Source organism: Coffea arabica, chromosome 4e, assembly GCF_036785885.1.
Source record: "Coffea arabica cultivar ET-39 chromosome 4e, Coffea Arabica ET-39 HiFi, whole genome shotgun sequence".
Taxonomy (NCBI): Eukaryota; Viridiplantae; Streptophyta; class Magnoliopsida; order Gentianales; family Rubiaceae; genus Coffea; species Coffea arabica.
In genome coordinates this window covers 5,487,913-5,502,993 of record NC_092317.1, presented here as the reverse complement: position 1 = coordinate 5,502,993, position 15,081 = coordinate 5,487,913, and the positions used below count along the sequence as shown (strand labels likewise).

Here is a 15,081-nt window from a genome sequence, read left to right as displayed (position 1 = left end):
AATTTAGAATTGATACTATACAAGAGTAATAGCCTTAATAAAGAAAATGCGACTTTTTAAATATGTTCTGGTGCTATTCTGTGACATGCATTTTTCGGAAAAAGCTATCTTCCAAGCTCTTCATAAATTTGTAATATGCATACATGTTTTTGTATCAGTTCTTTGGAATATTGAAGCCTGAGAAGTGTGATCTGCAGATCTTTCAGGAATTATAACAGTATATTGTTTTGCTTTATGAAAGATTGAAAGTGAATTCATAACAAACCAGCAGTGCACTTGATCTAAGAAGAAAAGTTAGTATACATCAGGGGGAAAAAAATGAAGTTCTGGGGTGGATCTAAGGCCATATTTTCATTGCAGGGCAAAATAAGCATTTCTCAGTCATACATACATGTGGTAAAACAATATACAGATTGAAAAAATTTTCTTAGGACCCTATACTTAGCATTAGCAACTACGGGTTTCCCGTGATTCTAACTACATTGCTAAAGTTAACATCAGCGTCAAGGAATTGTGGCTCTTCTAATCAAGGGAGCTGGGGAATTTAAGACTTCCTGACCAAGTTCATTTATCTTGTTCAGGAGAAGCATTTGCTCCATCTCAACCTGGGAAATGTACTCTTCTTGAGCATCATGCAGTGTTTCCAGCTCACTCAGTGATGCTGAAAGTCCTTCAAGATTGCCATCCTCTATCAAAGACTGAAACTTGATCATATTTTGCTTCATCTGATAAAAGAATTGCATCAGTACATGCAAGATTCAGAGTGCGTATAAGGCGAATTATCTGGAACATGGAAGAGAAATGGAATGTAAGAGAAGCGTTAGAGATGCGTGAGGTTCTCACCTGTTTAGAAGTTCGCTTGCGTGCTTGAATTGAAAACGACTCAGAGTCTGGTGGCTTCTTGTCTAATTCTGGAACTCGTCTAGTTACTTGAATATGGATCTCACCATTTTTTACATTCTGCAGTGGTATCCATTTTTCGGACATCTGATTTGGAGGTAATCTCTTGTATTCTACAACGCAGTCACCTATGCTTGATGTAGGCAGCAGAGCATTGTGGTCCTTGACGTGCAACTCAAGTGGACTACCATCATCAGGAAATTCAAAGGTCTGATGCCATTGCGGATTTAGAGTTTTATACACAACCTGCAATCAAAAGCAGAACAAAGCAAGTTCAACAATGCGGAAATATAAAACAGTATATAATACTAGTATTTTTGGATTCAAATATTAATGCGATTGGTATGTCCACCTCAGGACTATAACATATAATAGATTCAGTAGTTTTTGCAACCAATCTAAAAATTGGGGAATGGGACAAGGATCTGAAAACCTTTCTTACTGCCGTAAGTGTAGAAGACAGTTGTGAGTACATTGCAGTACATACAACATAGTCGTGCGGTGTTGGAAACCACTAATGTCAGCAATTTATAATCATAGAGCCAAAGAGAAACCACATATTGGTAATAAAGAGCTAGACTAACAAGAAAAGCAATTTTGCAAATAACACATTTTCTAACCTTAGTCCTCCTCTTCAAGTTTCCATAGTGTACTCTCACATATGGATCACTTGTTCCTCTCAGATCAGCAGCAAAGAGATCTCTTCCTTCAATAAGAACAAGCTCAACCAATCCATTGTCTGTAGATCTGTGCAATCCCTGGTAAAACACAAAAAGTGGTTGAAAAGTTAGGAAACATACGAGTTGAAGTCATGCAATTGCAACTGAGAATATAGTGAAGTCAATGACATTGCAACCAGAGATGTATAATCACATAAATGCTCTAAAAATGCACATCTACAAAGATTTGCATTGTAGAAGCATTTTACTAGCAACGGAGCATTATTCCAAAATCTGGCCTAGATGTTGACATTTTAAGAGCATTGTACATCTACAAAAAATATGCATGGCACACAGTAATCCTCCTAAATAAAACAGAGTCCCATGGTTGTCTTGCTTCAAAAATAAAAATCTGACAATTGGAAACATGAACAAGCTGAAATTTTAATTTGGCATACCTTTGATCCTTCATTAACCTCAACTCTCACTGCTTCTATATGAAGATGCAGCTCTCCGGAATTCACTTTTTCAAGAGGGATCCAAACATCCCTTGCTGATCCCTCAACAAGGCCTTCCATATTTACTCGAGCACCACCTATGCTTTCTTCTCTGAATGTTTCTTCATTATAGCATTTTATTTTGAGATATTCTCCATCTCCTATTTCATCAAATTCAAACTTCTGATTCCAAGTAGGATCTGAAGTATGTGGGACAGTTCTAGTTCTTCGAATTGCCTGAAAAGAAGATTTATCACCATCACAATTCTAGTATCAGTAGTCTACATTAGTGGATGTTAACATCATGTGCCTCGCATAGTGCAATGATCAAATTTGCTTTTTAATCAATCAATGATATAGTATTTTCTTCAAGAAAGGGATCACAATTTTATTAAAATACAGAGAGTAACTGAGTCCAACAAGGGTTAGAAGGGCTTGATTAAGGAACAGAGAAAAGGATTGTACCTTCCCGTACTGCAATTTAACAAAAGGGTCTGACTTCCCAAGTCTGTCTTTCACAACAAGGTTTTTTCCTTCTGTAACAGTTACATAAATTTTTCTTCCGGTTGTTGGAAGAAATTTTGATGACCCATTGAGTGCTTGCCTTGAGCCAATCCTTGAACCATTCATGCTATGTGAACCATCAGAAAAATGCCATTCTTTCAAGACAAGTTTCACTTTCAACTGCAGATGTCATTCCAAGCAAAAAAGTAGCTCTGTCAGTTCATGCTCTTATTGAGGAAAATCTTAACAAGAATTATATCTTGTGCATGCTTGATGAGCTAAAAGAATGAAACCTTTAGGCATGTCCAGTATTTTAAATAAGATATTTCATATGATGTTAGTACAATAGGAGGAAAAAAAACAACTTAAATAAGTGAAAACTGCAACATATGAGATTGACATTGTACTGTATATTCATCACATTCAGAATTGTTTGACAATGATTGGAAGAATTTAAACTTCGTGGAAGGATGACCCAAACTTTCACATTACCAAAAGCGTCTCGTCTTTATCTTTAATTCCTGATGTATATCCTGTTTATTCAAGCTATCTTTAATTGGTTGCTGATGTATTTCCTCTCATATTTATCTTTAATTGATTGATGTGAAACTGAAGCTTTCAAGGAGAGACCAGAGCACATATTTGCAGTTTGGAAAGAGAAAGAAGAAGAGGAGGAGGAGGAGGGGGGGGGGGGAGTACATAGACACAGAGCAGGAGGATGAAATAGCCAACATCCTCCTATCAACCCTTCCCACCCTCCCCTCAACCCTGACCAACCAGGATCAAAACTAAAAATAACAAGAAAAAGCTCGAGAACAAAGGCATGGTGTCTCAGGCATCTAATTGAGTGAGTTCCACTTTATGTGCCAAGGCAGTTGAAAAATGATATCACTACATCTCTTAGTAATTATGCTTTAAGAATTTGTCAAAATAAAAAATGGATCAATTCTGTTCTTCTGTGCTAATGTGCACTTTTGTATAGCTCATTGAACCTTTGTCCAGATATTGTATACATTTGACACTATCAATACAATTATTGTTTCAAGAAAAAAAAATGGAAAGGCAGGTGAACACGAATTGAGGACCTTCACTCACTAATATAGCTTTATCTCAGAGGAATAAGCTAAGACATGCATATTTTGTGAATATAGTGGAACGCATAAATTAACATTACTCAAAACATCCCCAGCACGCAAGAAAGCTCATAGACGTTCATACCTCTCCAGAATTTATTCCCTCAAAAGGAACAGTCATCTCGACTTCTTTTCCACAAATCTCCGCACGCTTCGCTATCACGGTGGAGTCCGCACCAGTTGCCCAGAATATTGTTGAGTCATCCGCAACATATCTTATCTATGTTCGTGGAAATAGATTAGACACTTCATTAACATGGAATTGATGTGAAGATTAAAATAAAGAACTCTCTTTCTCTTTTTTTTTTTTGGGTGGTAATTCATGATGTAATTTTTCATGTTGTTCCATTAATGGATTGCAAACAGAAACACAATGGTGAATTTTTGTTATATGCTGCCTTTGGAGACTAGAAAATCCATGCATTTTGAGAAAAAATTTTCACTATTCAGAAAATTATTTTTTTCAAAAAAAAAAAGTATCTGGATGGAAGAATAAAGCCTTGTCCACAGCTGGAAAAACAAGTTTGATTTAACCACTAACATTGTACATACCAGAAGATAGTTATGTTTGGATAAAACAAGTCTAACAATTACCAAATAATGCTTCTTCATTGGTTAATATAGCATGCAATCCCAGCACATGAAACCCATCAAACCCATGCATTTGAAAGATAAAATGATTTCTATAAGTTGGAAGAAAGAATAACAAATTAAGTGTACCTTGACTTCACAGCTTGTTAGGAAGTCATACTTTACACTACCCGGAGTGCACTCATAAAGATTGAACCTAACAACTCCTGAGTTGTCATGTAGAACCATATTAAATGTTGAATCCCAGCTGGGACTTGATCCTCGTCGCTCATTTGTTTTCCTGGTCAACTCTTCAAGTTCAACCTCCACAAAGGTCCTCAAATCTTTGTCATCAAGGTGATCTTCCTTATGTCCATTTACCACTGAGCTCTGTTGTCTTTTTGTGGGGCTTCCCTTCAAGTTATTCCTAGAAAGTTTGCTAGCAGAAATCACTGTAACATACAGTACACCGCCTACAGCTTTCTTATACAAGTCTACCGCTGGCAAAGCAAGACAGTTACGACGAGGTTCAACCATCCTTTTACTTATTGTGTCAGAAACAAGTTTAACCTGTTACAAAATACACAGAGCTCACTAAGACATTTTCTTGTCTTGACTGCTTTTTTTACAAAGCTAAAATATTCTTGTTCAAGCAGCCAATATTCAACTATGAATGTAAAGTATATGAAACTAAGAAATTAGAACTTCAAGTTCAATTTTTTGAGCGTTCTTTAAAGCAATTTGAAAAATCTATTCAATGCATTATCATACCAGCCATGAAGAGACACCCGGAAGTTCTGTTCCAGGTAGAGATTGGCTTCCACCACTTCCAAAAGCGACACCTAGTCTCACCTCTGGAGTAGACATAAATGAGTATAAAAGTGCTCTTCCATCCAGGATCGGCATTAAAAGCATCTGTAAATGTAAATTTAGCAAAGAGACTTTAGATGTCAACAAAAGCAATAATTGAATAAATAAATTACAATGTGAAATCTAGACTCCAAGACCTCCTCCATGTAGCTAAAAGTCCCACATATATAAGTGATGAAGTCTGAGAAATAACTTCATGCTCATCCTATACTTTTGTAACAAAAGCATTCCATTGAATATATGGTGTTTTTTTTTTTTTGGAGAGTAGTGGGAGGGGGGGTTGGTGAGGGCGTGCGAGAGAAGAGGTGCAGACATCAGACTTTTGGGTTAGTTAGTTATCTAGGCTTTAATCAGTGAAGCTCAAATCTGGAGCTTTGGATTGAGAAACACTTCCCCAAGGGAAAAACCATCCCAAAAGCTGTTATTTTGCCAAAACTCCTTGTTTTTCTTCTAGAGATTCAACTTAAAATTACCCGTTCAAGATTCATTACAAAAATGAGGACGTAGTATAGTGCATACATCACCCTTGATGTGCATGTTATTGATAACAATTCGTGCAGTTCCCATGAGTGGTTTTGCCAACTTAACGGACAACATAATGCTCATGTCTGTAGCATCCCAGTTGAAACCGAAACGCAGAATTCTCTGTAAACATAAGCAGGCATCAGCAAACAATTCATCTAATCCTAAATAAAATTAATGAGGAAACACTTATGATTAGCCTTACAAGCAAAATAAAGGATATATATTTCAACGCTTGAAAAGCTCAAGTAAGATATAGAAACACTATAGCTAAATAGCAGAAATGACACAACATGAACTGTATCAAAACTCTCAAGAAATCTTTATAGCTTCCTTATCTTTATCCTTCGGACATCAGCAGCCACAACTAGTCTAGTCATAACATATCAACATGTTTAATAGCAAGGAAAAGTATCTATATTTATTGAATTATATCCCTGAATTTTGAGAAGCTTTTATCAGGGTGCTATAGTTGGAAATTTTATTCAGCTTTTGCAAAGTTCTCCTAATACCAACCAAATACACATTTGCTTAGTAGCCCTCTCTTTTCTCCCCCCAACATCATGCGTTTCCTCATTCCATATGTCAACAATTAGCAGCGTTAACACATTTTGACATAGATTTTTCATAGAAAACAAAAGCTACAATTCAGATTGGCAAATCCGCCATTCCAAGAATTACTAAAGTTTGATAACTAAGAATTGAATATGGTAAAAGTTTGACATCTAAGCAAGAAAAGCACACCTGATCACCTGAAGTTGACCAACTAGCCCCATGAATACCTAAGATAGGTGGGTGTGAACCTAACGAAAATTCCTGCAATTCAATCTTTTCCTGAAAAAGGACAGCAGTTTTAGCAGAAACATCTTTAGACTCTGCATGGATGCAAATTCTGTCACATGATGGAAAAGTGAAGATACTTACAATCAGGCTTGGCTTTCTATGCTTTAAACGTCTCTGCACGTTAACAAGTACAAATGAATTTAGATAATTATTCTATGATGTGAATGCCAACCACAAGAAGAACTAACCAATCAAGCAATTCATCAGGAGAAGCTTTATTTGCCGCATTTCTCACTAAAACAATGACCTATAGCATAAAAGATGAAAGTTGACCAAAAACTCTACAAAAATGCAAATTATTCCACCAAGAAGATTCCAATGGTTAGTGCTATTGGTATTACAACGGGAAAAAAATGCTTGACACCAATTTTACAACTTTTGTTACATCATGCAAGTTCATGCATCTTGCATCTTCAAAAATAAAAGAAAATAAAAAATAATAAAAAATTTCGGCTCTGTTTGGATCCCCTGTTTTTGGAGTGTTTTTCAAAAACTAGTTTTTCAAATACAATAAAAATTACCTTCAGAGAGAGGGAGAGAGAGGAGAACTCACCTCGACAATAGAAGCGAACCTTAAGGAGAGCTTAGGCCCAATATAGTTGGGCCAAACTTCTGTTAACAGCACGTTGAGCCACTCACAGTGCTCCAAAGGTGTTGTTGACTGTACAGAAATATGAAAAATCAAGTCTGCGGTTAGTTGCCTATTTGACATGCAGATCTACATAAGAAAATGAAAAAGAAAATTACCGAGGTCTGTAGTATCAGTTGCTTCCATTTTGTGTTCAAGTCTTCTGTGAGAATACGACGTTGATAACTCCCATACTGCAAATTGGGAAGGTTGACAACTCATGTTACAGCCATGTATTTCCTACATCAATATTCTATCTTGCAATTAAAGCTATGCTGTAAATGCTGAATCAAGTAACAAAGAGAAAGTGTCAGCCCACTGGAATGTGAAGTTGTGTTGCCAATCCCTGACAGACCGCCCCCGACCCCACCCCCAAAACAGCTCGTGCTTCTGTTCATTCATACACGGAGCAAGTGTACTATAAGAAGCAAGGCAGAGAAAAAAAAAAAAAAGGAAAGAACTTTCATCCAGGGATGCTGAAGCCAATAATAACTGACATGCTTCCACCATTTATATTAGGAAACAAGGAGAGAATCTACCTAAAGATTATGGCCCAAATTTTCCTTGGAAAATGTTAACATCTTCTGTTATGCGCAATTAGTTAAAGATATGTGATTAGTTATGCTATGATATTGAGAAAGCCTATATCCAGTTCAACCTACGTTACAGTCATTTTCTCATTTGAGATAAAATCTTAAAAAATTATTCAACAATTTGTCACCAGCCACACCTTTTTCTGTTTAATAATTTTCTTCACAGTACCTGACGCTCATAAAAACTTTAGGCCACAAACCTAGATCTTGGAAGCCTCAAGACAATCTTATCATGGTTACAATGATCTCTAAAGTCCTTAATTTCAAATTTAGAAGGGCATCCCATTGCAGTGATGGATAAATTGAACAGAATTCTAGTGGACGTCCACTGTTAATAACTTTTAGAAGTTTCAGATTGTAGAAATTAAGAAGAAAAGCACGAACAATCCACTTTGCGGACAAAAAGCTGCAAGCAATTTAAAGAGAAAAGGTGCTTGTGTGGATGTTGTACAAACAAAAACGCACAAAACCATGACATAAAGACATCGACCAACTAAAATAAAAATAAAGAACAATGAAAGCCAACTAACAAAGCAAATACTAGCGTGACACTCGAAAGCAGCGATTCTTGAGTTAAGTCTTCATCACTTGCTGAATGCCTGGCTCCCTATTACTTTTCTGTTAAGAAAATTTTTAAATCATTACTTATTTGATAGATGATTTGAGAATTAGAGAACCTACAACCTCTGAAATTTGATATAAAAAAAATAGCAATCAGGCAACCAAAATGAAAAGTAGTAGTGGAAAACACGGTATTCAGTGAATAATATAGAAAAAAAAATCTGGTTTAAGAAAACCAAAACTTTATTTCACTAAGCACAGGTGAAAGATCCAGAACAGAGACAGAGAAAATCTCAGAAGCCAATTAAGTCCAAATGATCAAGCACATTCAACCTTATAGTTTCAAGATTTTGCACAACCATTTAGACAAAGAAAACAAGAGTAACTCAAGGATTGAAGTATGAAGAAGACATCATAATTCACCAAACTCAGAAAAATAAAATGGTATAAGAAGCTACCTGAATAGTAGCCCAGACTGCAACGGCCAAAGGAACCCAATTTGAGAGAGAGAAAAACCACTTCTCAATACCCCAAAGAACAAACAACAGGGGAACTACGAGAGGCAAAAGAGGCTTATCCACTAACAGCTGGTTAAAGAACTCTGTGGCTTCATTAATAGCAGAAGTTCTAGTCTTTCTTGAACCCATCGGAAATCCAAATGTACTAATCAAAACTACTCAATCAGTCCCAGTTCCCAAAATTCAATTTTTATCAGCAATCAGCTCCAACTTGACTTTCCCGGCTTGCCACCCCTGAGATTTCCCGGAAAAAATTTGAACACTTGTATAATATGTCAGAAACCAAAATCAAGAAAATCCCAGAACTTTATCTGAGAAAGTAGAGAATCCCAGAACTTAATTTTTTTTGTTCTGACAATTTCTTGAAAGATAGAGTACAGAACGAATGATCATTGAGAGGCTGATAGAGTTAAATGAGCTAAATTGGAATTCAAAAGGACTGACTACTGATTCAGTTTTGGCAGGTGCAGAGAAAGAGAGAGGGGAAAAGTCTTAGTCAACGGAAAGGCCTTTGGAAGTTTCAGTTAACTGCTGCTGTTTGTTATTACGGCGTAATTATGTTAAGTACGACATGAGGCGTACTTATTGTTTGCAGATTTTGGAAAGCTTTTTTGTTTGGATAGGGTATTATTTGAAATATTATTTGGAATAATTACTGTAACACTTTTTGTGATGTGATGTATGTGAGATAAAAAGGTGGTTGGCAATATAAAAAAGTGGATTGAAAAATGTGTTTATGATGCAAGCGAAATATTATTTGGGATAAGTTTTGTATCCAAATACTCCGAATCATTACAATGATGTGGTCCTAAGTTAATTCTCCTAATGGTGGATTTAGAACGGTGATATCAGACTTTGGAGTTTGGAAAGGTCAATATTACTAACTTTCTTCTGAACCCGTGATTCTCCAACAATATTCAAGAAGGAGCACTTGACTTTGCAAAATTCTAAGAGATTGTTTGGATTGCAATTTTTTTTTTTTTTGGAAAGAGTTTTTGTATAAAACTTGCTGTAGGATTTTCTGAGAGATATAATGCATATGAGGGGTGCTTAAAACCTGTGTCAAAGAATAATTTAGAAAAACTTAAACATTATTTTTTTTTACTAAAAATGGCAATCCTAAGAAGTTATCAATTTGTTTCTCTCAAAATTTTGCTTCCTAATCTCTGTCTCATCAACAACTTATAAAGGTCATAAACCTTGCTATTTATCCTTAATTCTATGTTTAAAATATTTTCAATAAAGTAGCGTTCATTTTGAGCATAGTCAACCATCTAATAATTAAAAAAAATGCTCAATTCTTTATTGTATATTTTGGGGGAAAATACTTATATCATTCTATAGGATATTTCGCACGGGGCACGCTTTACCTTAATAAGATGTTTTCTTGTATTTGGTGACAAGATAATTAATGACCATGTTTACCCAAATTTTCTACGTGGTGTAAGTTTTTTTTAGATGAAAATTATTAATTTTGATATTTTTTATGGGTCTATCTAATGGGTGGCCATTTGACAGCCGTTAAAATATAGTTCAAGTGTTAAAATTTTTTTAAAATAAAGTTAATTAGAAAAAAATATAAATACAATGGAAGGTAATAATTAATAATGTGTACAGTCACAGAATAAATTAGGTGTAATTTATGTGTATTAACAAATATCCATTAGACTTCTATTTAAAAATACTTTTTTTTGGATTTTCTTATTTTTCAAAAACAAGTTTTTTCAAATATAATACTATAGTAATATACAAATAAAAACAACTCTCTCAAAAAAAAGTTTTTCATATACATTGTTACGGGTTTTTCAAAAACACATCCTAAAACAGCTAATCCAAACAAAAGATTATCCGACATATATTGTTATTGTTTACTAAAAAACTATTTAACAATTTTAATTGACTCCAACAAAATAAAAGGAGGAGGAAAGGTCATCTCTTGTTTGTCAAAGGCATGGATTTGCACACTAATGATTATTAAACGCAGAGGAAAGCACAAGGAAATTAACCTTGCTAACCAGTTGGACCCCCACATTATTGGATTCACACGCTTTTCTAAAGTTGGAACTTTACTAATGTGAACCATATTATTTAATACTCCGGATAATTATTATATTTTAACTCGATACTTGACATGTCAAAAAAAGAAAACTCTATGCTTGAAGATTAGACAATTAAGCTCATCAATTTAAACTAAACTTTGCTTTATTCCGTTGTCATTTTCTTACTTTTTCCCTTAGCAACTTGCAATAAAGAATAATGCACGTCTCACGAGTCACGACTTATTACATTTAACATTTTTCTTCCTTTTACTAATACATTTCTCCTCATTCTCGATTGTATGGTGAATCATCCTGTTGACGTCATGGTTGACGTCCGCGAACACACATGACACACTAGAGAATGCGTCTGTTTACTTTTTTTTTTTTTTTTTTTGAATTACGTTCTCGAGAAATCCGCATGGAAAAAAAAATAAAGTAAACTCTTGTAGTTCAACACCTTTATTGATCAATGGTTTGACTAGCAGGTTCCTAAGTGGAAGTAATTTCAAAAAGTATTTAAATGTGCGGGTATAATTAATATGAGTATATACAATTACATATTAAGTTAGCTAGATATATCCCTCAAAAAATTGTTAGCTAGGTATAGTTTTTTTTTTTTTATAAAATATCATAATTTCATTAAAATCTACACTAATAGCAGAAATTATATCATCAAACATGCACAGATATCAAGGAATAGATCTAAAGAAAGGATACTACAAATCTCAAGACAATAAAAATTACATTATAAAACTCCAAATTTTTTTTAAAAAAAAGATAAAATAATTATAGCGTCACAAACAGCTGTACATGCTTCCAATCGTCAAATCTATTGATTAACTGTTTCAAGTCCAGATATTATGGTAAGATCTGCCGAATAGATCCAAGAAATTTCAGATCTGATTATCAAAATCTGGAAAAACTCAGATCTAATAGAAGAAAAATGAAAAAAAAAAGGAGCAAAAATCACACTAGAAATCCCTAGGGGAGAAAAAAACTCTTGCTAAAAAATTTAGACGAGAAGAAAACTCTCATTAAATAACCCTAAGGAGACTCTCGTTAGAATATCCTAATAGAGATTTTATTTATACAAATGAAAAGAAACTATAGAGAGGGTTTCTCCCAGAGAAAAAGATCAGAAAAATCTGATCTCCCTCTGATGGGAGAGTTGAAGAGAGTTTTAGTTAGAAAGTTTTCTCTGGAGCTAGGTATAGTTTAAGTATACTAATTGGTACACAGTTTCATCGATCAATTAATTAAGGACGAGATTCATTAAAATCAAAGGCAATTCCTTCTTGGACCTTTCTCATATTTTTGTTCAAATGTATTACTTGATTAAGGATGAGATCCATTAACTAACATTTTCATCGATCACTGTCCAACTTAAATTGTGACATGCACGTGAAGTCCCTCTCCCTGGACCGTGGAGTGGTGGGATGGTGACTGCCACTCGTATCTCAACCGTTGTTATGGTTCCATGGCTAAACTCTCTCTCTCTCTCTCTCTCGGAGAACCAAGCCAATTTCAGCAGGACCACTTCTGGAAATCCTAGATTGCTTCTGGTACGTAACATTTGATAGCCAAAGGACAATCCAGTTTTGTGGACCAAGAACGGCTGTATACTCCGTAGACATGGCTCGAGGTCTTTGTCTTCCTCTCAAGCAACAAATGTGTCAACTCTTCCATGCAAATAATTCAAGATTCTAGGGATTGAATTTAATCTTAAGCTAGCTCTGGTGACTGAGATGCATCTTTTGGATCCATTTATGATTCATGTAATGCAGTTGGGGATCAAATGTGAGCATGGGCGTGGACGTTGTAGATGGTGAGGGGACAGTACCTTACCATTAACAATGCAAATCCTGTATGGAAGCGACTGAGAAATTCTTTTGTAGATTAGCCGATTATGGTATCAAAATAAAATGGGATAAATCTACCTTCTCGGAAGGTGATGGGGAATCACATGCATGTGTAAGTAAGTAAGTAGGTCATCATCACGGTTTCTTTATTTGCATGTCTTTATATAGTTTTCATATTATTGATTTCATAGGAAGCTATTGAAACGGCATTGATTCCTCTTACACTATCGTTGTGAAAAATACGCATATCGATCGACGGTATAAGCTAGAAAATCATTGCATCAAACTAGAGGTGGCAAAATGGGCGGGATGGGCGGGATTTGCTTGGGTTTGTGATGGAACCGAGTCATATGGGTTTGGGCCCAACCTTACCCATATGTGTTTTGGGACTAACTTGGGCGGGATCACTTTGGAATGGGTTTAGATTGATCCCGCCCAATACCCAAATCTATTTTCTACATATTTTTTTTCCTTTAATTCATTTTTATTTTTTATATAATTTTAATATTTTTGATTTATTAAATTTTTTTTAGTTTTATTAAATAAACATGCAAGTGCTTTATACTCAGGATTCCCATAAAAAATTGGATTAACAAATAAAGGAAAAAATAGATATACAGTCATATTCCAACATATATCAAGATGACCAAGGTACTTAAGGTGTTGAATATTTATCCTCATCATTGTCCAAAGATGACAGGTCTAAATTGACTGAAATGTTGAAAATTCTTGTGGATAATGACTAGGAAAACTACTAGATTATATTCTCTAGTATGACTATAAAAATTGTTAAAGATAATTTTTTAATCTAAGACTCCGTTTGGATTGGCTATTTTTTCAAAAAATAAGTTTTTCAAATACAATGTTACAGTAATATACAATAACTCAAAAAACATCCCATCTATATTAGTATATCAAATATTTCAAAAAAAATTTATAATAAAAATTTTTCATATACACTGCTATAATAAAATATTTCAAAAATACCCCCCAAAAATAGCTAAACCAAACAGAGCCCTTGTTATTTGAGCCCAATGGGTACCCAAGTATTTCCCAAGTATTCCCATCAATTAATGGGTACAATTGGTATTTGTCCCATTTTAAACCCAATATCAAAATCCAATACCCATCCCGCCCAAAGTCCCCTTGGGCATGGGTAACCCATTGGGACTTGGGACAAATTGCCACCTCTACATCAAACGTCCATTCATCTGTTATAAATTATGACTTGTTAAGGACCAGAAAAAATCCCGAGGAATAATTTGATTTGTTATCGTCCTTAAAACTTTACTGGTAGAAGATGATAGTTGCATGCATTGATGTTGAAACTTTTGTAATTTATATCTATATATATATTTGAAAACTTTCACGATTTTATATATATACATATATATATATATATGAAAACTTTCATGGTTGTGGCCCTTCATTAGCAAGCAAATTATTCATACCGTGAAGCCCTGGATAGCGAGTAAGAATATGAAGGGTCTGAATTAATAATAAAGGACGAGAGCGTAGGCAATTTGGAGAAACCAATTTAAGCACTCTATTCGTTTTTTCCTTATATCTCATCCTTTTTATTAATTTTTTTTTGTTTAACTATATAATTTACATTAGATTTCTGAGTCTACCAAATCTGATATTCCAGTTTACTTTTGCCCCGGTAATGACATGCTAAACAAAATTCGTATCCAAGAGAAGTGCAATGTTACATCAAGGAACTACCACATATTTATTGTGTAATGATTACAATAAAAACAAAATAAAATGTACGCAATCACAAAGCATGAAACTTTAGTCGCTGGAACGTTGGATTCCATAGACTTTGTGTTTATGGCATCTGATAATGGCGGTCATTATCTGATGTAAGATGTTGGCTCCAATTTTCAGCAGAGGGATAATGGAGAACAAATACCTTTTCATCCTTTCGAAAAGGAGACTCGCGTACACTTTCCTGTTGGAGGGTTTGGCCTGTGGAAGACCAAGGTCTTGGTCCTCCTCTTCGTTTCTCTCTTTTTTTCACAACCAGTAAAACGAGGAGAGAGTAAAAGAGCATGAAATTTCTCATTATACGTGGGTCATTGTTGGCATATTAAATCAAGGGAAAATCGTTCAAAAAATTCCTCATATTTTATAAAATGATTTTTTGCGCCCCTCACTTTTAAAAGTATACTTTTACGTCCCTTACAAATTTACATTGGTTAAAATCGATCCCTATCTAGGTTTCCGACTAGTTTTTGATCGGAATCCACCATGTGCCTTGCTTGTAATCATTTTTTAAGGGCAAAATTATCAAATCAAAATTTACATAACCCGATCCATAGTCCCTCACATTTCACAAAATGAATTATTTTGTCCCTCACATTTCACAAAATAACTTTTTTC

At 34.8% G+C, this 15,081-nt stretch overlaps 1 protein-coding gene across 1 annotated transcript; it reads right to left on the bottom strand.

Annotated features, from left to right (window-relative positions):
* Nucleotides 1-332: 332 nt before the first annotated feature.
* Nucleotides 333-9,351, bottom strand: LOC113743042 (uncharacterized). Its single transcript, XM_027271109.2, has 14 exons — nt 8,739-9,351; nt 7,246-7,320; nt 7,052-7,159; nt 6,580-6,612; nt 6,400-6,489; nt 5,653-5,778; nt 5,035-5,178; nt 4,414-4,833; nt 3,779-3,913; nt 2,522-2,740; nt 2,018-2,293; nt 1,521-1,658; nt 844-1,146; nt 333-725 (listed from the first exon to the last, which is right to left on the bottom strand). Exons 1-14 carry the CDS (start codon nt 8,925-8,927, stop codon nt 504-506), a joined length of 2,478 nt encoding a protein of 825 aa, XP_027126910.1. The 5' UTR covers nt 8,928-9,351; the 3' UTR covers nt 333-503.
* Between the last annotated feature and the right edge of the window lie 5,730 nt (nt 9,352-15,081).

What these genes read in the sequence shown, in the direction of transcription:
- LOC113743042 (XM_027271109.2), bottom strand. Translation starts at nt 8,927, where the DNA reads ATGGGTTCAAGAAAGACTAGAACTTCTGCTATTAATGAAGCCACAGAG. An exon ending in AGGTTAATGAAGGATCAAAG is followed by an intron (nt 1,659 to 2,017) that starts GTATGCCAAATT and finishes GTGTTTTACCAG; the next exon opens with GGATTGCACAGATCTACAGA. An exon ending in ACTTGAAGAGGAGGACTAAG is followed by an intron (nt 1,147 to 1,520) that starts GTTAGAAAATGT and finishes TTTTGATTGCAG; the next exon opens with GTTGTGTATAAAACTCTAAA.